General features: G+C 42.2%; 1 protein-coding gene across 2 annotated transcripts in view; it reads left to right on the top strand.

Moving 5' to 3' along the window:
* Nucleotides 1-24140, top strand: part of LOC122811370 (transmembrane protein 268-like) — a 469464-nt gene that overhangs the window by 415826 nt on the left and 29498 nt on the right. For both annotated transcript variants that reach the window (XM_044083169.1, XM_044083168.1), the window contains 2 exons: nt 1447-1536; nt 6009-6224. In XM_044083169.1, the coding sequence (XP_043939104.1) occupies nt 1447-1536; nt 6009-6224 (306 nt within the window). The remainder of the gene's footprint in view (nt 1-1446; nt 1537-6008; nt 6225-24140) is intronic.

The raw sequence follows: 24140 nt of genomic DNA, 5'->3' as shown, positions 1-24140 counted from the left end.
TAGCACTGTGATATAGAATAAGGATCATAAATTTGTACATTTCGTTAAATATAGCATCCAAATGGAAGGTTCTTATGGCAGATGATCATGTGACCACAAGGAGCCCATACTGCAGCCAGGTTCAAGATGATCATTTGTAAAACTGAGGTAAACTGCACCAAAATACTATATCTGCACAAATGAAGCATTCATTCCAAAGTGCTTGAGAAGGCAGCATATAAAGTGAACAAAAATACTTGAATATTTCTCATGGGGTTTGGTCTGAAAAAAGGGCAGAGTTTATATTGCAATGAACAATAAATTAATGAAGCTTTTTTTCTGAAATATTATGAGCAATTCTGCAGACTGCACATGAAAAGGGATAGAGGAGGGCAGGTGGATGTTGAACACAGGAGAACATCAAGAATGGTTTACGGGAAGGAAATACCTTACTACACTTTCAAGGTATTTGTTTTGACCTGTATAGGCTTGAAGAGAAAAGGGAGTTACAGATCATTTGAGATCAGACAGAGTACACAGGGTGTCAGTTATGTTAAAGAATAAAAGGGTTCTGACTTTGCCACCCCAGTGACATAGAGGGATAAAGCCCCAATTATGGCCCAGCTAATCCAGATTCAGTTAGCAGCTTGGGTGATGGAACACCATGGGAGGGATGTGCATGTCCGTCCTGTGGGGGAGGGCACTTGCTGGTGATGCTCTGTATGGGGAGGCATGATTCAAAAAAAGGAGATGCCTCTGGCACAACCAGCAAGCTGGGGGGGGGGCAGAGAAAGGGAAAAGTGCATTCAGCATATAAAATAATTCCCCACTACCAGATGGAAACACAGATGGCTGAGCCCCCAGGATGCCCTTAATATTCACAGCTTGCCTCAGCAACACCACAGCAAATCTGAGAAGAGAGTGGAAGGATCCTAGTAGACCTGTTGTGGACATAGGGCACTGGGGGGCTAAGCTGGTATAAATGAGGTCCGAGGGGACAAAAAAAAACACAGGGGTTCTTACTGGATTCAAATTTGAAATGTGAAAGCACTTTGCAGAAAAGGAAGTTAAACTGTGGAACTGCTTGCAGTGTGGTGTGCAAGCAACCATTATTTATCGATGGGCTGAGCCAGTTGATGGAAAACACAAGAAGAATCTGGCTGTGGTAATTGCATAGGGCCTGGCTGAAAACATATAGACCATGTAAGTCCTTTTATCTCTTTCCACCAGCAGATTTATATTTTCATAGAACTGTTCATGTGACTCTCTTATTTTGTGACATGTAAGAAACATCTTTCATGCTAAATTGTGAATCATTGTTTTAATACAAATTCTACTTAAGCATGCATATACATACAGACATACACAAACAAGCCTAAAATGTGTGTTTAAACTGTATTGAGTTGAGAATATTCGAGTAGTTACAACTTCATGCTCACAAAAATTTCTTAACCCTGTGTTTGTCAGCTAAGCTTCATTTATTTTGATGCAAGGGAATGTCTAAAACGACTAGCATCATTACTTGAAGAAAACCATGACCAAGACAATACTTTTCAGGTAAGACAAGGAGATATGAGCTAAAACAGAGTCTGCATGTGGTTGTTAGCAAAGAACTAGCAGACTATTGGCTCTTGTTTAAGAGGTCTTTGCAATCTGTACTGATCATCTATATCTGATGTATGCCATATCTAACCAACTTGTCAGTTAATTAGTGGAAAAACGTTTTTGTTTTGTCTAATATGAATCGTTTAGAAAAGCAGAAAAAGGACTGCATTGTATTTGATAACTTTTATAGCATCCCTGAATTCCTTTAAAACCACAGAAAAAAATAAGATGACGTCTTCTGTCATTTTGTTACTCAATGTGTTTATTGCAATATGAATACCAGTTCAAGTCTCCCATGATGGTAGGTCATGCCTGATGAGTGGAATAACCCAGTTTAACAAAAGTAAAGAATCTGGTAATTTTATTAGGCGCAACCCAGAAAAATAAACTCAGAATTATACAGTCTGAAATGGAAACTGAAGTAATCAGACCATGGACTGCAGTATTATGGCCGCTAGCAGCTGATTTCCAGGCAATGTTTAATGCTAAATTAGGCTGTAGTTATCAGTCCAGTATGAGGACACTTTTTAAATGGGTACAGTGTGTATGCCTTTAATAACTTTTATCACACAGCCGATGATGTGGCAGAATGACTTGAGTTGCATGCAGACTACAAAGTCTCACTGTTGACCTTTGTTTACTGACTTGGTTTCAAGAAGTTTAAATGTATCTTTTTTTTTTAAATCCTTGTTAAATTGTAGGATAATATATCTATTTCTGTTAGTGTCATTTATACTTGCTTTTTTTCCCTTCTTTGTAATCTCTGCTTCATTTATTGTACTTTTGTAATTTAACCTTGTTGATTATCTGCTGATATACCCTGCAGTATGTACTCCCTTGCACGCAGCTGAAAGTGGGACCCCCCCACTTATTCTCATTTTAAAAATGTCATAAAGACTCTTATAGGACAGTCATACTTCTAAGCTGAGCCTAAAAAAATTATAAGTTCAGTAATTTAGTATTCACAGACTGTATCCACTATCCTTAAAGTATATCCATTATTTACAGAATGTATTCCCTGTCCATAGAACATATTCTGTACATACAGCATACATGCTAACCACACATTTTATTGTGCCTGCTCTACAGAGACTAGTACCTCATCCTCATAATACATTATGCCTGTTGTTCTATGGCTATGATCATCTCATGGCTACTGTTCATGGATAGTACCCACACATTATCCTGCCTATTTCTTTTATTGGCAACTGTTCACACAATGTACCTTGCCTACTGTTTGAAACAGAGTATAAAGGATAAGTCCAGATAAAATCACTTTAGCTAGCAGATCTAGGAGACTCTGTCTCTGATACCGTCCCTGTGGAAGGAGTAAAGATACCTTGCTGAAGTTTCCAGTAGTTTATTTAGTTAAGTAGGTAAATGGATGAGTGTTCTTGTTCTAATACATTATATTCAACAGGTCAGTTATTTAAATGTAGTTACAGACATGGGAGCTCAGTGGAGGAAAATCTGGGAGATGGAAAAACAAGGAGCCAATCCCAAAGCTTAGAGATTAGTCCCGTACTTGAATATTCCATGAAAGACCGTGAAAGTTTACCAGCTCAGCAGTCTGTGGAACCTCATTCTTAAAAGGTTTTATTTTTATTTTTATTTTTAACTTCTAGCAAACAAAACATGACAACACACTATAAGCTACAACTATTTCCCCTGAGCTTCATCAGGTCCTTCTAAAAGAGTGGTTTCCACACTGAACATTGAAAATGCCTGCTTTTATGAGGCTATCAACAGACTTAGTCTGTTTTGTAATACATGTAAACTGAGAGGCTGTGTCTGCATCAATGGAGCAAAGTATGAAAGCTTTATTATCGAACTTTTTCCAGTCTATCACATGTAATATGAGAGTCTGCACCCACTTTATGGGGCTGATTATCTCCTGACATATAATATGAAAGGCCAAGATTCTCTTGTATAGCAAAAAAGGATTACAGTGCCTGCTTATAATAGGCTAATATACATAATTAATGTGACCAGTCCCCATTCCTCTTCCTCTTGATGAAGACAGACCTTTTTTTATACAGGGGTGGGGGTAGTCACTTAAAGCTACAGTAGATGATTCCCATTTTTGAACAATAACATGCATCCAGAGAAATAGCATACCATGGAAAACAAGTCACAATGCTCAAATAGGAGGAAAAAGTTAAAAAGCAGGTAAAGTTTGATACCTCAAAACCTTTTGTGTAGGCTTTCTCTGCCCATAGAATAAAAATCCACCAAGTGGTGAACTGCAGAGTATACAAAAACTTCTGATAAACATAAGAATTTCAGATCTTTTTTGAGCGTATTCAAATTGTTCCTATGGTATAAAGAGTATAGCAAGTGTGGAGTGGTGCCCTGGAACAATTTTCATTGTACTGCAGATTATAGAAATTTTGTTAAATGCATGCCTAGTGGCTCAAGTATCTATACCTGGTTTCTGTGGGTGGCTGCAGTGAGTGGTGGAATGTACTTAGCCTCAGAGCATGGTTTTTATGGTACTCCAGTCTGGTGTCTTCACTGTCAAGCTTCTTCCAGAATGTAGGAGTAACTGAGGGATCTTCTGCTCAGATTCTTCCTCTCTTCCAGTTCCAGGTGGTAAAGTTAGTCCAAAAGAGGGCTAGATAATTCTGTTCCTGGCTAAATAAGGGCTGCACATTGGGAAGGATCAGGTGAAAGGCCATTAACCAATCATGTGAGAGAAGGGGTGGTGCCATGGGCCCCAGGGTGGGGTTAAATGATGTACAAGGCTGATGTAATCAGTATGAGAGTGGGCTGTCAGTCACACTAGGAGGCTAGAGTTTGGGCAACCTTTTCTCACTCTTAGCACCTGTAGGAAAGCTCAAGTCCCAAATCAGTAGTAGAAAAACAAAAAACACATTTCAAATAACTGAAAGCTGCTGTTTAAGTTTGTGCACATCAGGAGGTCAATAAAAAATAACTTTCAAACCCATGCCAGTTACTTTTTAAATTTGTATACACAGAGGTTGGTTCATTCATGAATTCGAAAAAGGTATTTCATTATTTGTTTAAATAAAACAAACTTTTCTCTGAAAAAGGATAATTTCTGAAAGTGCTGACATACTGAATTATGTTGGTAAAATTATTTGTATTAATAGTAGTTTAGTGTGTCATTTTCCTGATTGCTTGCAGACTCTGAGTTTTGTCATTTGAATTTTCATCAGCTGCTTTGTGTTGAGAAATATTTGCCTGTTCCCCAGGGTACAACCTTCACCATAAAATATTGGAGCACTTAGAACTACTTTGCAAATACTTTGAGTTAAGCTGAGATTCTGTTCCACATTTACGCTACTTTTACACCCTCACATACATATAGTTATGTCATGCTGCATAGTACCGAGCTGAGATTCTGTTCCATGTTTAAGCTACTTTTACACCCTCACATACATATAGTTATGTCATGCTGCATAGTACCGAGTTTTACATGATTGATGTTACCTAACACTCCCTGCATCTTCCTGCAATGCTGTCCTGATCTTCGTAGTCTTTGTGGGACATTTTGGAGCTTGATGCATCTTGGGCCAAGTCTGCCAGTGGAGAGTTTTGTTGCCCTGGGATAAAGTGGGAGATGATTTGCAATTTTAATGCACTTACCAATGGCCGTACAGTCACAGTTTGAGCACAGAAAGTAGAAGACCAGTAACAAGCATTTGATGTAACATTTGAAGCCCTTGTCACAGAGCCAAAGTATGGTTAAGTGGTTGTAGGATCTACAGAGATTGTTGGCATCTGGAACCCTGAGAACTCTGAAACAAAAATTACTTATTTTCAGCACTGCATTTTCTAATCACCTTTTGGTGTCTCATCATTCTTGTTTTGTTTTTGTTTTTTCATGTTCAGATGTTATTTGGTATTTATGCATGCATATATTTAGTGCAAAATCCCATAAATGTACAAAACAGAGGTTGCATTTGAAGTTACAGAATCCTATCCATGTCAGGGTGAACATGGTCTTCCTTTGATATTCCTCAGTGTTTCTCCAGCTGCCTTAAAAATAAATACAGATAACTGTCAGACCAATGTCATATCATTTTTTTGGAGATGGTGGGCATGCAAGTGTGAGCCCAAGTCTCTAGGTGGATATAATTAAATTGAAAAGCCAAGACCATTTATAAAGAGGGCTGGAGTTTGGCCACCTACATCCAAAAATGTGTAGTCCACTCAGAAATGAATGCTGACAAGTAATGAGAATAATTTGCTCATCAAGCTTGTCCATTAACGATTCAGAATAAATTGATCAAACAAAATAAGTCTGTAGATCTCTCAGTGAAAAATCAAGCAAAATGAATGGCTTTTAAAACTAGTTTAAAAATAGTTTTTAAATTGTTTTGCTACATTTTCCTATTTTAGCATTTTGAATAGCAACGTGAAGTTCCTGTACCAACTATGTACCTTTATGTCCTTCATAGTCCAAAGTCTGTAAGAAAATGAAAAACCTCTCTATTATGCTGGAACAGTCACCGAAGCACACTGTTATCACAGAAGAAAGTGAGGATGATGGCATGTCTGAAACCTCACTACTTTGGGAGGAAAGGCGTACATCCCAAGGTACCAACAATGTCCATGGAGAAAGAACACCAGCCTTCAATGTGGTACTGAACTTGGTCCCCGAAGGTACACCTCAGGTAATACAAGGCAATACACCTCCATGCTGAAACATGTAAAAATATTTCCAACTGTATCATGATATGCAGTTGTAGCTTCAGTTCTTTAAGAGGTTTATCATAAAGACTGGGGGTAGTTTCTACCTAGCATTCTGATCAGTAGAGAAGACAGCATTCAGAAACATCAACAGAGGTATAAAAAATAGAAAATAGAGAATAAAACTTATGTCTAGAGATTTCACCACCCATAATCTTTTTAAATCTCTACTTAAATCCCTACTTTCCTCATGTATGGGTGTTTCCTCTGCAACGTGTCTCCTGTTATGCCTTGCACTTAGAGGACATAACAACCACTATACCTCCCAAGTTACACCCTCGGCAGTAGAACTACATTTACAGCGGCCGGGCTTCCTTGCAGCTTTTTGGGTGACCCTCTACAACTGAAACAACAAGTCTGTTAAATAATCATTGTATGTCCAGCTCTTTATACTTTTTATTATATAAATAGCCCTTGTCACACCAGGAAGCTCTCTGGAAGGTAACCTCTGTACACCTGTCTTTCTCAGTATATGTCTCCCCTACCTTAATCACTGTGCCTCCCCTTATACTCTGTAAATACATGCTATTCTTACTTGCAATGTTTAGCCCAGTACTTACACTGCTCTGTTGCCACATTTTTCCATATTGCCTGGCCTGTTAATATCTCTCCTTACCCCTACCTTATTGCTTAGCATTTCCCCTGTTATATAGCCATATATTCTCTCTCAGCTAGTCTGTCTCTTTTTTACTATATTATTTTACAAACTCTGCATCATGGACTTGCTGTTAAAGACAAGTAGCCCAATCTCTACAGAAAACAGAAAGTGTATGTGAAGTATTTCTGCCTTTTCGTACCTGCACTTTACTAGAAGTTGGAGACTTTTTTTTTTTTGTAGCTTAAATGGTTGCTTTATAGCTTTAGACTTTCGGCTCATACCCACTCAGAGCACCCTCCACTATGCTCCGGAATCGCTTCTCTTCCCCCTACCTCCATTCCCATCCACCCCCGCTTTTATTACATTTATTCTCACCTCAGCCCCTCCCATTCATAAATCAGCCAATAAACTCCCTCCACCTTTAGCAGACTGAAAAGACCCACCCCAGTCTTCTATAATGACAGATGTATCTCTTTCATTCTGGTTTCCCTGATCAACACACCCAACCACATACCCTGCATTATTTCCATTCTGACCCATGTTATGCTTCTACTCCTATTAATACAAGCTACCTCCACACACACCACCATATTCCCCTCACCACCTATCTCTTGCATGCAAACCCTTCCATTAAATCTTAACAAACTTAGTTACTCGAACATCTCTCCCTCTCTACTTCTGTCTTGTACCATTACTATAGCCAGACTAAAACTACTACCTCCCACCCCCAAATTTAAATCATGTCTGTTACAACTCCATAAACCCGTCTCACAGATGCAGCAAACTCACACTATTATCCATCTTCTCCACTCACTAACGCAATGTGGAGATATCCATCCAAATCCCGGTCCAATCTACTCTCCTACATCCACCACAAACCCAACAGAGCAACAGCTTCACCTAATAACAATAAACACACTTAGTATTTGTAATAAAATTTGTGAATTTCATGCCTGGCTAACTACCCAAACCTCAAACATTGTTGCAGCAACTGAGAAATGGCTAAAACCATATATTGCTGATACTGAGATTCCCCTTCCAGGATATAACATTATTCGTTCCGATAGACTCCATAAAAAGGGTGGTAGCATAGCATTTATCTATCAAAACTCAGTACAAATAACAACCCATCCAAAACCAGTCTCCACTTTTTGGAAACTTAGAACTCTTACTTACATCCCTTCATATAAAACAACAAACAGATGAGGCTGTTGACTACTTCAACAAACTCTTTTTAGATATTCTCAACAGTTTAGCTCCAATACATACTAAGTGGACAAAAATTAATCACGCCCCCCGGTTAACAAAACAAACCACAGAAACTTACTTTCTTAGAGGCAAAGCCTGGAAAGTGTGGCTGAAAGATGGAATAAAACAGAATGAACTCAACTACAAACAACTCCGTAACTAAGCCAAAAAGTTACTGATACAGGATAAAAAGAATTACTTTTCCTCTAAACTATCTACCTCATATAACAATCCAAAAAAGTTCTGGAGGTCTGTTTCCACACTGCTCAACCTAGTCACCTTACAAAACCCATCCCCTGCACCTGAAACGACTCCACAACAAATCTCCCATGAGTTTGACACCCATTTCATCTCCACCATTCAAAATCTACTCAGACTCCCCACCTGACCCAAACTCAAACCACCAATATACTACTAACTCATTACTTGTCAGTAACAACCCCTCCCGTAGACAATGCAACTAGTACTCCATCAGCCTATTCTTTTACAGTCCAACATGTGCCCACCTCTCTGATCATAAAGCTCTTAAACAAACTCAAGCCTTGCTTATTTTCTGCAGATAAACTTCCCCCAGAATGTCTACAACTCGCAGCTAGTACAATTGCATTTCCAATTAGCATTCATATAAATTGCTCTATCTCAGAATCCTATGTCCCCCATTTATAGAAAAAAATCCATTATTACTCCTCTACACAAAGGTGGAAACTCCCATAACTGCTCTATCGCCCTATCTCTATAATTTTTCCGCTTTTAAAAATCTTAGAAAAATGTGTTCACACACAACTGCTTAAACACCTCTCTGATAGTGGTGTTCTTTCCCCAACCCAACATGGGTTCTGTCCAGCACATAGCACTATATCACTGCCCTGCACTCTTTCTCTGATACTGTTAACAAAGCCATAGATGCTGGTCATCCTACTTCAGTAATCTTACTGGACCTATCTAAGGCTTTCAACACAGTATCACATACTAAGCTAAATCAACTAGCAAAATTAGGATGCTCCCCGAAATCCCTTAAATGGTTTACCTCTTACCTAAACAACATGGAACAATTAGTAAGGTGGCATAATGTACAATCTGATTATCAAGCTAACAACATAGGGGTCCCGCAAGGATCCATTTTAGGACCACTGCAGTTTAATTCCTTCATCAGTGATCTTCACAAAGCACCCCACAATCAAAACCTCATCCAGTATGCCGATGATTCTATGCTAATATCCACCTCCAACAATTTCTCAGATCTCACAGCTACACAAAAGGTCTTTACTTCTATCGAATCAAGGCTTAGTGCAAAACTTATGTTAAACCCCCCCAAAAAAGCTAAACTTTTATCTTTCTCTACAAAATCACCAGACATCGACTTCAAAATCTTTGCTAAGGATGGTACAAAAATTAAAATAGTGAAAACAGCCAAACTGCTAGGCATAAAATGTGAACATTGGGTGAAGATAGATGAAGGCTGTCAGCCTAGCCAAATAGAGTTTTATAGATAATTCTGTCATCTGTAAATATTAATGTAAACCACAAAGCAGTACTAAGCAGGCTTGTTGTCTTAAATGGTAAAAATAGTGTTACATGTGGAACTGAAAAAAATGTAACAATAGTGCACTATGTTGTAAGCAGGCTAAGTCAAGCATTTCATGACTGTCTTTGATCTTTAAAGTTGGTTCCGGCCGGTCTAGATGAAGGAATTCTTGCTATTGTTTTAAGGCCAGATTTAATGGCCAGAAGTTGCATGCATAAATGTCCTTAATGGCTTTGCTTCCTGACCTGGTGTGAGCTTTCTAAAGAATGTAGCCTGTTAGCCTGGGAACCCCAGGAAATTGTGAAAAATTATGTAATGTGAACCAGGAATGTGATTTTGAAAACAGAGAGAATCAGAGAGCATTAAGCATTTTTGTCTTGACCATCCAACTCAGCACTGTCTTGCTCTATATGTAAGTTTATTTTAGATTTGTGTTTTCTCTTAGAAATAGCTAGAAACTGGAAAGATTAGACTGTTTTTCTGTGATGTCAGAACTGTACTACTGAATTATTTTAAGTAATCTCTGTGATCTCTGAACTCTTGACTAGCACTGTGTAGTAAAAAGTATTGTCTTGTGTTTTGACTATTTGTTATTAAATATTTTTAAACCTTCTCAACTGTGGCTGTTTTTGTAGAGATAAATTAATCTTTTTAGAGTACCTGCATGCCTTTGGTAAAATTGTACAAAGCTACTCCAATAGCTTTAGCCGTGGGTTATACTACCAGTTGGATAATAATATTGCACAGTAATAATTGGACACCCTTTTAAGTGCCTTTGAGTAACTGATAAATATTAGTGGGTGGTGGCAAGTGATGCTACCTTTTAGACTGGGAGAAAAGGGGCACAGCTGGAGAATGTGCCAGCCTTCCCCAGGAGTGTCTGTGTGGTTATATAAACTCTTCTCAAAGGGTGTGGGTGTCAGCTACTTGGGCAGAGGCACAACACATTGGTTGGACAGAGAGGTTGCTGGAGGTTTTAGCTTGCCCACTAGACTGAGATCTGGACCCTATAGCTGTGCCAGTAAGGAAGTCTTATTGGGGACCTGGAGAGCAAGGGAGCAACCAGCCCCAGACTGACTGTGATCTCTGTGTGCTCTTAAGAGAAATTGCACTTTACTGTGTGTATTTGTTATCCTTACTTCCTATATGAGACGCCCGTCACTGGTGTTAGTGGTGAGGATTGAGGCTCCTTGATTGCTGGGCCAGAGCACGGGCGTCACATAACAATAGATGACAAACTCACTTATGAACCACATATCCTCAGTGCAATAAAGAAAACACACTTTAAATTAGGCAAACTATATTGCCACAAACTTTACCTGGATAACTACACTAAAACAAAACTTGCCAGTACATTACTCATCCCCTCCCTTCTGTATGGTAATGCCATTTTTATTAACCTCCACTAACCCTTAGTAATAAACTTCAGTCCTGCTATTATAAACTAGCCAAATTTGCCTCTGGAAAACTGTACCATTCACATCATTGCCAAGCTTTTACAGAACTGAACTGGCTAGTATTTTCCTATCATCTCCACTATACCCAACTAACCTTAGCCCACAAACTAATCTTCAGACCCAATGACTGCCCAGCACTCAGCTTAATCCTACAAACATATGCTCCTACCGGAACACTAAAATCCTCTTGCAAGCAGCTGTTAACCATAACAAAACCCAATAAAAGAGCTGGACAATGTCTGTATGGTTATATAAACGCTTCTCAGAGTGTGTGTGTGCCAGCTACTTGGGCAGGGACATAACGCATTGGTTGGACAAAGAGGGTGCTGGAGGTTTTAGCTTGCCCACTAGGCTGAGATCTGGACCTTATAGCTGTGCCAGTGGGGAGTCTTATTGGGGACCTGGAGAGCAAGGGAGCAACCAGCCCCGGACTGACTGTAATCTCTGTGAGCTCTTAAGGGAAATTGTGCTTTACTGTGTGTATTTGTTATCCTTTCCTCTTATATGGGACACCCCCCACTGGTGTTAGTGGTGAAGATTGAGGCTTCTTGATTGCTGGGCCAGGGCACAGGTATCACATATTAATGGTTTGGCAGTGGTGGAATAGCCACACCACATATTAATTGGTTGGCAAATACTAATTGGCTTGTAGTGGTGTGGGTAGAGTGAATTCCTGTAGCTGGTGTACAGTGAGCTCTGAAGGTGTTTTGTACTCTAAATCAGCCACGCAGTGAATACTCAGAGTTCAGATCACAATTGTTTTATTTCTTTTGTTAGCTTAGTTAGTCAGGATGAGCAAGCAGCATGTCAGCAGAGGAGTATGGAAAGCTGACAAGGAGCCAACTGGTGGAGATGTGCCAGGCTAGGGGACTGGTGCATGGAAACTTGACTAAGGCAGACCTGATTGCAGCCTTGGTTACAGCTGCATCCGAAAACAGCAACCAGAATGACAATCAGACTGGCAGTGGAGATATAATACCCTTGGAGAATGGACAGCTCAACCTTTCTGCAGAGGACTTAAAAATCCATATGGAGCTAAAGCGACTTGAGTTGGAGGCCAGCCGTTTGGAGATAGAAGCCGAGGAAAAGGAGCGGCAGAAGAGAGAAATGCTGACTCTTCACCAGAGTCATGGAGGTAATGGGGAAGGGTGTAAATGGACTCCAGAAGCACAAAAGGTCAGTAAATTTCTTCCACAATTGAAAGAGGGGGATAATTTTGATAGTTTCATTCATATGTTTCAGAAGGTATGCAAACAGTATGGGGTTGACCAAAGGCTTTAGGTATGGTTCCTGACCCCCTTACTCCATAGTAAAGCTGTAACTGTTTTGCCAAAAATGTCTGACGTTGCATGTTTTGATTTTACTGCTTTTAAAAATCACTTGTTAGAATTGTTTAAGCTAACACCTGAAACATATAGGAAGAAGTTTTGTGAGCATAGACGCAAGGCAGATGAAAGTGTGTGTGAATATGTAGCTGAACTGAACACTTATTTCCATAGGTGGGTAAGTGGATGTCACATCACCACTTTTGAAGGGCTGGCAGACCTTTTGGTGAGAGAACAAGCCCATAGCACTTTGCCTGAGGACATGAGGATCTGGTTAGCTGATAGACGGTGTGCTACCTCAGATGAGTTGAGGAAGAAGGGAGACCTATACCTGGCAAGCAAGGCATCCCTGCACAAGAAAGGGACCCCCAGTACTGCTAATGGGTCTAAAGGAACCCATGGTGGGTAGCACAGACTGCCTCAACAGAATCTGCCAGTAGCAGGGTAAGGCACTAGTCCAGGTACACAACCAGGACCTAGGGTTAAATGTTTTGAATGCAACCAGTGGGGCCATGTGGCATACAGATGTCCACAGAGGCAAGGTGGGGAACAAAAGGCGAGGGAGCCAGTAAGTGGGAAAGACAAAATGCCAGTAGTAGGTTGTCTTGAGACAACAGGGGTACTAAACTACCATCCTGCAGATGTCCTGAGAAGGAAGGATTTGGATGAGGCAGTATCATGTGCTTATGTAGTTGCATGCAGTCAGGCTAGGAGACAAGCATGTGGGTCTGGTAGCCTGGGGGAGACCCAGACAGACTGCATACTTGCAGCCAGGACTGCTGAGGTGGTTACTTTAGGGAAGGAGCTACTCTGTAGCAGTGAGACTGAATGTGAGCCACAGCTGCTTGTGGGTACTGATGTTCCCTTGGACAGAGTGACTGCAAAGGTAGAGGTGAGTAGTAGTACCCAGGCTGACAGTGAGGCACCACTGTCAGAGGATGCCAGACTTCCTGTGGAAAGGGAGCTGGGAAAGGTTACAAGGAGAGAGTTGAGACAGGCTCTGCTCTCAGACCCTACATTGCAAGGCCTGAGGCATGTAGCTAGGGAGGCATCTGATTCTATAGGAAAGGGGGAATCTGTATACTGGGACAAAGGGTTACTGTACAGAGAGTGGACCCCTGAGAGAGGGCTGGAAGTTGAGAGAGTACAGCAGTTGGTAGTGCCTAGAGCCTAGCATCTGGCACTTCTAGCCATAGCCAATGATATTCCCTTTGCAGGTCATATGGGTATAAAACGCACAAAGAGGCATATTATGCAGAATTTCTATTGTCCTGGAATTTCCAGAGATGTAACAGGGTACTGCAGGAACTCTGAGGAGTGCCAAAAGGTAGGCAAGGCAGGAGACAAGGTGGGGGCTCCTTTGTTGCCTTTGCCAGTGATTGATGAGCCATTTCGGAGGGTAGCTATGGATATTGTGGGTCCTCTGAGTACTCCAAGTTCTGCTGGAACTTACTGACTGACAGGTGGAAATTTCATGTCAGACCTGCTGGCTTGTCTGTGGAAGTCCTGTGGGGTGAAGCACATGAAGACCACCCCCTACCATCCCCAGACTAATGGTCTTGTTGAGAAGTTAAACTCTACAATCAAGTCCATGCCACGGGCATTTGCAGATCAATTTACGAGGGAGTGGGACAAATATTTGCCCCATCTGTTTGCTTACAGAGAGGTTCCCCAGGAATCCACAGGATGTTCTTCATGTTTCACTGTTGCAGTCATTACATCTGGGTTATCTGCCTGAAGGTAGCCCTCAGCCAGCCTGAATACCAGAGTCTTGGATTCCTGTGTCGGATGCTGTCTCTTCTTCCATGACATCAGGTTGTCAGGGGTATAAAACATGCAGCCTTTGCCATTACATCAGTCTTTCTCGCCCCGTGGTGCCCGAAGCAGAAGCAGTTCGCAAGTGCCTGTCGGCCAACTCCTGAAATTTTTGTTTTCGAATTTCAGAACCAAAGTCTTCAAAAAAGCTAAGTACTCCGTTGGGGATCCTTTTTCTTGCTCTTAACAGATGTCAGTAAAGTTAACAATTGTCTTACCTGTGGAAAGTAAATATCTCATAAAGATTATCATTTGTACTGCATTCCTTGCTTAGGCCCAGTCCAGGACGTCCCTCACTGTCGGTTTTGTGCCTTAACCCCCGAACTATTCGTCGGTCTATTTTTGCAGCAAATTATTTTGGTACTCGGTATAACTATCCAGAAATGGCTTTGGTAAGCCATCCGACTATCGATATTCTGAAAAAATGTAAGGATAAAGACAGACCACATACGTCCAAAACTGCCGACAATGCTTCCGTTAAGCTAGTCGCCAGTTCACTGGTACTCAGTGAGATGCTTTTGCAGCCCCTGATACCTGTTACTTCAGATTCACAGGCCTCTACTGAAACCCATTTGAAGTCCGGTATGCCGCGAGATGCTTCTTCAACTATGGAACCTGTGGATGTCTCTACCTTGGATGGGTCCGGAGCCGCTGTGCAGGCACCAGCTTCTGAGGGTATATTCAGGCCTACAGATTTACATTTTAAACTGATGCCATCTTCTTCATCCAGGCCTAAAACTTGACCCACGCCTAGAAAACCGATGTCCAAACTGCATGGTCAGGCCCATATGCCTAAAAAACAAATGCTTAGAATGGCTGAAGACCTTATTACTTTAATTAGGGGAAGCCAGCCTTCCCCCTCTTAGAGACCTAGAAATGATTTTCCTTCTGATTCTTCTGATCAGGATTCTGATATTTCTGTTTCTTCTGATTACCAGGATTTGCCCTTATCTACCTATGAGGATTCTGATGCAGAGGATTCAATTCCCTCTGCTTCCCCTCCAGAAGATTTTTCTTTTGGTGAAACCTTGCACACACTTAGGGAGCATTTCTGCTGGGAAAGCCAGGATTATTCTGACTCCAAAAAGAGGCTTAGGGAATTTTTCCTCCTTCCTCAACACAGACCTTTAGCTATCCCTCCTGTTCTGGGCATTGTAGATGACGCTTTCTTGGAATCTAACCTGTCCACAGACACTTTACCTCCAGCTCCCAGAAAATCTGACCGGTATTACAGAGTACCTGACTCTCACAAGTTCCTCTTCAAGAATCCTACTGTGGATCCAGAGACCATTTCCCAAGGTCCAAAGAGAATTAAGGCTACTGCTGCCAAAAATCCTACCCCTTCTGATGGAGATTCTAGAGCCTTGGACAGATGGGGTAAGAAGGTATACACTTATGCTACTTTGGCCATTAGGGATTTAAATTTCCAATTTCATATGTTAAAGTACAAGCAGCATATTATGGGACTACTTAAACAGAAAATGATGTTGATTCCTGACTGTGCTGAAAACAAAGAATTACAGTATTTAATGCATTCTGCAGAACAAGTTGGTAAACGTACTTTGCAATGTGGTTTTGACTTTTTAGAAGCATCTTGCAGGGCTGCTGTCACTGGGTCTGTACTTAGAAGGCATGCTTGGCTTAAGGAGCAAAACTTGCTAGATCATGTTAAAGTAAATTACTGGATGCTCCCTTAAACCAAGACTGCCTGTTTTGCAATAAAGCAGAAGAAGTCCTCAAAAAGATGAAGGAAAAAGCTAAATCTATGCAAACTGTTAAAGATTTCCAGCAAGTACAGTCTCCCAGATTTAGTAGGCATTGGCCTTCAAAGAATTGGTCCTTTCCAGTCTCTTCCAGGCCTTCTCAGTCCAAACCCAGGAACAGCAGACCACCTAGGTTACAGTCTCAGGCTACGCACAGGCCTAAGCAGTGGGGGCCTCCCACTACCAAAGCAGGAAGTAGTAAGACACCTCCCTATGGAAAAATGTCACAATGACTTAACCTTAACCCTTCCAAGCCCTGCTCTACTGCCTTCTCCCTTAGGAGGAAAGCTCACCCTGCATGCAAAAAACTGGGAACGCATAACCCAGGACAAATGGGTTTTAAATATTATTTTCCAAGGATAGAGATTCCACTTCCACACCCTACCAACCCCAAACAGTTGGCCAGACCTACCCCCAAATCAGTGGGCAGAGGCTCAACAGCAGGTACTCTCTCTTCTAAGTATCAGGGCTATTCAACCTGTCCCAGCAGAAGAAAGGGGACAAGGTTTTTATTCAAGACTTTTCCTGGTATGCAGAAAAGACAGCTCCTGGCATCCTATCCTGGACCTCTCTATTCTAAACACCTTTTTGGTAATCCCAAAATTCAAAATGCTAACACTTCAACAGCTGCTTCCTATGCTAGGCAAAGATGCCTGGTTGGCAACCTTAGACTTAAAGGAAGCTTACCTGCACATTCCAATAACGGAATCTTGCACAAAATACCTACACTTTAGGGCAGGCTCCATACACTATCAGTTCTCTGCACTTTCCTTTGGCTTATCTACTGCGCCCAGGGTATTCAAAAAGTGTCTAGCTCCAGCCATTAAATTTAGCAGGCAGAGAAATATTCAAATATACCCTTACCTGGACGATTGTCTGATTCAGGCTGAAAGCCAGGACTTGCTATTAAAACATCTGGCATTCATAAAGAAGCTTCTAACCTCACTGGGGTACACCATAAACAAAACAAAATCTCGCCTAGTACCCTGCCAACAGATCGTATTCCTGGGAGCAAACTTGAACACATTTTCCCAGATGCCTTTCCTCACTCCAGAGAAACAAGTTTATTTGACAGCCTACTTCAAACTACAGGCCACAAAGACCCAGCTATCTGCAAGGAAAATTCTGCAAGCCCTGGGGTTCATGGCCTCTTGCATTCTACTAATTCCATATGCAAGACTGTATATGAGGAAACTACAATGGTATCTAAAAAGTCTATGGTGCCAACATTCTCAGGACCTGAAATCAATGATTCCTATCATTCCTTGTATAAAGACAGAGTTCCTTTGGTGGACAGAGGCCTGCTACCACAACAAGGGGCTCCCTTCACTCTACCCCCTGGTGCCCAAACCCTAACAACAGACGCAGCAGACTATGCATGGGGGGCTCACTTGGCAGGGCAGTGCATTCAGGGCAAATGGAGCCCGAGTCAGATGCACCTGCATATCAACCAAAAAGAAATGTTAGCTGTACAGAATTCCCTGACAGCTTTCAAAGACCACATCCTTCCAGGACAATTATTGGTAAAGACAGACAACACCACATTTATGTGGTACATAAACAAGCAGGGGGGAACTCACTCATACCCTCTCTGCAGACTAGCCATGGCTTTGTGGAATACAGCCTTGAGCTACCAACTGCACCTACAAGCTCAATTCCTGCCAGGCAAGCTAAATTCACTGGCAAATGGCCTAAACAGAAATCTCATGGACCCACATGAATGGAAACTGAAACCAAAAATATTCAACCTCTTGAGGAACAAATGGGGGACTCCAGATATAGACCTATTTGCCTCCCCTTAAAATTACCAATTGGACAAATTCTGCACAAGGACTCCCCATGGTCAATCTTGGAAAGTGGATGTCCTGCCCTTTACCTGGGAAAGCCTCTCTGTTTATGCCTTACCCCCTCTGCCTCTCCTCTAGAAGGTTCTGCTAAAGATCAAACAGGACAAGCCAAGGACAATACTGATTGCACCAGACTGGCCACATCAGCATTGGTACCCCCTTTTGCGCAGTATGATACTGCTGGAACCATGGCACCTACCTCCGACACCTTCCCTGCTGTCCCAGCAGGCGGGCCAGATTCTGCACCCTCAGCTTCAAACCCTGAACCTTGCAGCCTTGCTAATTCCTTGAGCTCCCCAATAGCATCCCTCAGTAAGCAGGTGCTAGATGTCATTCTGCAAGCAAGGAGGCCTAGTACTAGAAAATCTTATGCTGAAACATGAAAAAGATACTGTTCCTGGAGCCAGACTCAGTGGATGGGCACAACAATGCCCAGCTTACCTCATATTCTTCAGTACTTAACAGAGGTGCTCCACAGGGGCTAGCCTTCTCGTCAATTAAAATTCATGCCTCTGCCATTTCAGCACATTATAATACTGAACCACCCGTCTTCTCTCACCCCCTGCTAAAGCAATTCCTCAGAGGGGCTAAAAATTTAAGACCCCCCCCAGGCGAGCCCCTACTCCAGCCTGGGACCTTAACTTTCTATTGGAAAAGCTCACTCTCCCTCCATTTGAACCAGCTGCAACCACAGAGTTGAAATTCCTTTCTTGGAAAACAGCCTTCCTTCTAGCCATCACTTCAGCAAGAATAGTGTATTAATTACAGGCCCTCATGGTAGTGGAGCCCTTCATTATCTTCCATGCAGACAGGGTTTCCCTCAGGACCAATCCTTCCTTTATGCCCAAGGTGGTGTCTAGTGTGGCCCTAAATCAGTCCATTCATTTGCCTACCTTTTTCCCAAATCCAAAAAACAAAGGTGAGCAAATACTGCACTCTTTGGACATGCACAGACAACTTAGATTTTAATTGGACAGGACTAAGCCTCTCAGAAAATCTGAACAGCTGCTAGTTGGCTTTGCTGAAGGGGCAGAGGGGAAGGCCATTTCAAACCAAACCATTTCTAAATGGATAACCCATTGCATTCATTTCTGCTGTAAGCACCATGGAAAACCTACCCCACAGGGGGATAAGATCACATTCCACCAGGGCTGCATCTACCTCTACTGCCTTCTTCAGAGGAGTCCCTACCAGGGACATCCTAGAAGCTGCTTACCTGGAGCTCTGTACATACCTTCACCAAGCATTACCACATGTCTATTTTTTTCTAAATCCAGAGCTGGTTTTGCCACTGCAGTCTTTCAGGGCTTATTAGGTGGTCCTAATGCTCTCTGACTTCTTCCTCCCTTCCTTAGCTTTGGGAATCAGCCCAAATGTAATGACTGCAACAGTGAAACATGAAGAACATAGTACAGTTGTGTACACTTACCATAAATGTAGATGTTCGAGTGTATTCACTGTTGCAGTCCTGGTTGCCCTCCCTCCAGCCCCCTGACTTCTCTTGGCTCTACCTTTCCTTCTTGTTTGGTGTATTTAAGCTTTCTGGTGTATTTGCTTTTTGATGGAGGTGTAACATAACATATAATTGCTTCCCATTATGGGGGCACCTAACATCTGGGGCAAGAAAAATTGATGTAATGGCGTCGGCTGCATGTGTTATACCCCTGACAACCTGACGTCATGGAAGAAGAGACAGCATCCGACAGAGGAATCCAAGACTCTGGTATTCAGGCCGGCTGATTGCTACCTGAGGCAGATTACCCAAATGTAATGACTGCAACAGTGAATACACTCGAGCATCTACATTTATGGTAAGTGTACACAACTGTACCTTTTTCACCCTTTGAGTTGCTGTATGGACATAGGGTTAGGGGACCTCTCGATTTAATTTGAGATGAGTGGGAAGGTAAGTGTGAGTCTCACAAGGAGTCTGTTGTGGTATACATCCTAAACCTCAGGACAAGGCTCAGGGAACTCATGGGCTTGGCCCAGGAGAACCTGCCAGAAGCCCAACAACAGAAAAATGTGTGGTATGTTAGGAATGCTCGAGTTAGAGAGTATGCTGTGGGGCAGCAGGTAATGGTTCTCATTCCTGTCAGACACAACAAGCTGCAAGCAGCTTGGGAGGGGACCCTACAAGGTGGTAAGAGAGGTAAGTGACGTTATTTACATGGTGGAACTGCTAGGCAGAGGGCAGGGGCACAAATTGTACCATGTTAACATGATGAAACCCTACCATGTTAGGGAGGCCCTTGTGCTGAGCATTTGCAGTGGATTGCAGGAGGAGTCTGAGGGAGATCTGGGGGCTAATCTCATCAGTGAGGCTCGGGCTGACACCTCAGTGGAAGGGGTAGCACTGTCCCAGCAGCTATCTCCTACCCAGGTTCGAGAAATCCAAGCAGTGCTGCAGGAATTTGGGGACGAGTTCACTGAGAAACCAGGGTGCACCCACCTGGGGCAGCACCAGGTGGATACAGGAACCCAAAGGCCTATTCGGCAGGCCCCTTATAGAGTGCCTGAGAGAGTCAAATAGACTCTGAGGGAGGAGGTACAGGAGATGTTGGAACTAGGGGGTGATTCAAGTGTCCAACAGTACCGGGGCCTCCCCAGTGGTGCTGGTGCCAAAGAAGGATGGCAGCACCAGGTTCTGTGTGGATTATAGGAAATTAAATAGTCACACAGAGTCAGATGCTTACCCCATGCCTAGGACAGATAAGGCCCTAGAGCAGCTGGGTGAGGCTTAGTATCTTACAAGCATTGATCTTACCAAGGGTTACGGGCAGGTGTCCTTGACTCCCAGTGCAAGAGAGAAGTCAGCATTTGTGACTCCTTTTGGCTTGTATGAGTTCACAAAGATGCCCTTTGGGATGAAGAATGCCCCAGCAACTTTCTAGATGCTGGTAGATCATATCCTAGCAGGAGCAGGAGGGTTTGCTCTTGCTTGCCTAGATGATATTGCCATCTACAGCCATTCCTGGCCAGAGCACCTTCAGCATGTCAGGGAGGTGCTGGGCAGACAACAGAGGGCAAGGTTGACCATTAAGCCGAGCAAATGTCAAGTGTGTATGGCAGAGGTCTCCTACCTAGGACATAGAGTGGGGAGAGGTAAGATAAGGCCAGAACCTGCCAAAGTGGAAGCCATTCAGGCATGGCCTGCACCTGTTACTAAAAAGCAGGTGAGGGCATTTTTAGGGACAGCAGGGTACTACAGAAAGTTTGTCCCCAATTATAGTACCATAGCTGTTCCCCTCACGGACCTGAGAAGGAAGAACAGGCCAGATAAGGTAGTATGGACCCCAGCATGTGAGCAGGCATTCCAGACACTTAAAGAAGCTTTGGGAGGACCCCCCATGTTAGCCTGTGCAGATTACAGCAAGGAATTTGTTGTGCAGGTAGGTGTTTCAGGCCATGGCGTGGGGGCTGTACTTAGCCATATTTCTTCAGAGGGGGAAGAGCACCCAGTGATTTATCTCAGTTGTAGGCTCTAACCCAGGGAGGAATGCTATGCAGCTGCAGAAAAGGAATGTCTAGCTATAGTGTGAGGACTGCAGAAACTTCAGCCTTAGCTGAATGGAAGGAAATTCACTGTTATGACAGATCACAACTCCTTAACATGGTTAAACAGAGCCAGCCAGCAAAATGCCAAGTTGCTAAGATGGAGCCTAGGGTTGCAAGCATATGATATGTCAATGCAGCACCACAGCGGGATTAGCAATGCCAATGCAGATGGGCTCTCAAGACAGGGAATGGGTTAAGGTATACTCAGATAGACCTAACCCTCTCAAGCAGCATTTCTCAAGGGTCACTTGAAAAACTAGCTTGAGTTCTCCAGGGGGGGGGATATGTGAAGATTCGGTGAAGATAGATGAAGACTGCCAGCCTAACCAGAGAGAATTTTATAGATAATTCTGTCACCTGTAAATATTAATGTAAACCACAAAGCAGTACTGATCAGGCTTGTTGTCTTAATGGTAAAAATAGTGTTACATGTGGAACTGAAAAAAAATGTAACAATGGTGCACTCTGCTGTAAGGAAGCTAAGTCAAGCATTTTATGACTGTCTTTGATCTTTAAAGTTGGCTGCGGCCAGACTAGATGAAGGAATTCTTGCTATTGTTTTAAGGCCAGATTTTGTATGCATTAATGTCCTTAATGGCTTTGCTTCCTGACCTGGTGTGAGCTTACTAAATAATGTAGCCTGTTAGCCTGGGAACCCCAGGAAACTGTGAAGAATGATGTTATGTCTACCAGGAATGTGATTTTAAAAACAGCGAGAATCAGAGAGCATTAAGCATTTTTGTCTTGACCATCCAACTCAGCACTGTCTTGCTGTATATGTAAGTTTATCTTAGATTTGTGTTTTCTCTTAGAAATAGCTAGAAACTGGAAAGATTAGACTGTGTTTTTCTGTGATGTCAGAACTGTACTACTGAATTATTTTAAGTATTCTCTGTGATCTCTGAACTTTTGACTAGCACTGTGTAGTAAAAAGTATTGTTGTGTGTTTTGACTATTTGTTATTAAATATTTTTAAACCTTCTCAACTGTGGCTGTTTTTGTAGAGATAATTTAAGCTCTTTAGAGTACCCGCATGCCTTTGGTAAAATTGTACAAAGCCACTGCAATAGCTTTAGCCGTGGGCTATACTACCAATTGGATAATAATATTATACAGTAATAATTGGACACCCTTTTAAGGGCCTTTGAGTAACTGATAAATATTAGTGGGTGGTGGCAAGTGATGCTACCTTTTAGACTGAGCAGAAAAGGGGCACAGCTGGAGAACATGTGCCAGCCTTCCCCAGGAGAGTCTGTGTGGTTATATAAACTCTTCTCAAAGTGTGTGTGTGTGTGCCAGCTACTTGGGCAGGGACACAATGCATTGGTTGGACAGGGTGCTGGAGGTTTTAGCTTGCCCACTAGGCTGAGATCTGTACCCTATAGCTGTGCCAGTGAGGAAGTCTTATTGGGGACCTGGAGAGCAAGGGAGCAACCAGCCCCTGACTGACTGTGATCTCTGTGTGCTCTTAAGGGAAACTGCACTTTACTGTATGTATTTGTTATCCTTACCTCCTATATGAGATGCCCGTCACTGGTGTTAGTGGTGAGGATTGAGGCTCCTTGATTGCTGGGCCAGGGCACGGGCGTCACATAACAATAGATGACAAACTCACTTATGAACCACATATTCTCAGTGCAATAAAGAAAACACACTTTAAATTAGGCAAACTATATTGTCACAAACTTTACCTGGATAACTACACTAAAACAAAACTTGCCAGTACATTACCCATCCCCTCCCTTCTATATGGTAGTGCCATTTTTACTAACCTCCACTCAACCCTTAGTAATAAACTTCAGTCCTGCTATTATAAAATAGCCAAATTTGCCTCCGGAAAACCGTACTGTTCACATCATTGCCAATCTTTTACTGAACTGAACTGGCTAGTGTTTTCCTATCATCTCCACTATACCCAACTAACCTTAGCCCACAAACTAATCTTCAGACCCAATGACTGCCCAGCACTCAACTCAATCCTACAAACATATGCTCCTACCTGAACACTAAAATCCTCTTGCAAGCAGCTGTTAACCATAACAAAACCCAATAAAAGAGCTGGACAATGTCTGTATTCCCATAGCATCACCAAATTATGGAGCAACTTACTGTCCCAAATAACTCAAATTGACAACAGAAAAACCGTTAAGACAGCACTAAAATCACACTGCCTAAATAATCCATCCTGCAACTGCCACACAAACAAACCTCCTTAAGGCAGCCCATTAACTAAATATTAGGATTGTGCAACATACAATAACCAGTCCTACAATCATTTTTTCATACGTAATGATGCAATATTTTTCCTTTACTCGCACTACAGATGGTACTGTTTGAATATTCATATTGTTTTACTGTGTAATTTTTATTCTATCAGTACTTAATGACTCCTATTGCATACTACTGTAAGCTTTGTGCTGTGATGAATTGTACTATGTTTGCCTCTTATATCTGTAACATTTGTTAAACTTAGATTAAACTTGTCAACTTTGTAATGCTTGTGGAGCTTTTCTCCCCTGACCTCCACTGAAAATGGGTTTCTGACCCAGTGGACTTTCCTGGTCAACAAATGTCAATAAACAAATAAATAATCTTTATTCCACCCCTGCACTTTAAAAACAGATCCTGGAAGGTATGTGTATACAGTAGAACTGTCAGTAATTCTAATGACACTTGAGTTTAGATGCTAGACTGTGTTCAGTCC

This window comes from Protopterus annectens, chromosome 9.part0 (assembly GCF_019279795.1).
Source record: "Protopterus annectens isolate FY-2018-M chromosome 9.part0, PAN1.0, whole genome shotgun sequence".
Lineage (NCBI taxonomy): Eukaryota > Metazoa > Chordata > Ceratodontiformes > Protopteridae > Protopterus > Protopterus annectens.
The sequence above is the reverse complement of the archived record's forward strand: the minus strand, read 5'-3'. Positions and strand labels throughout refer to the sequence as shown.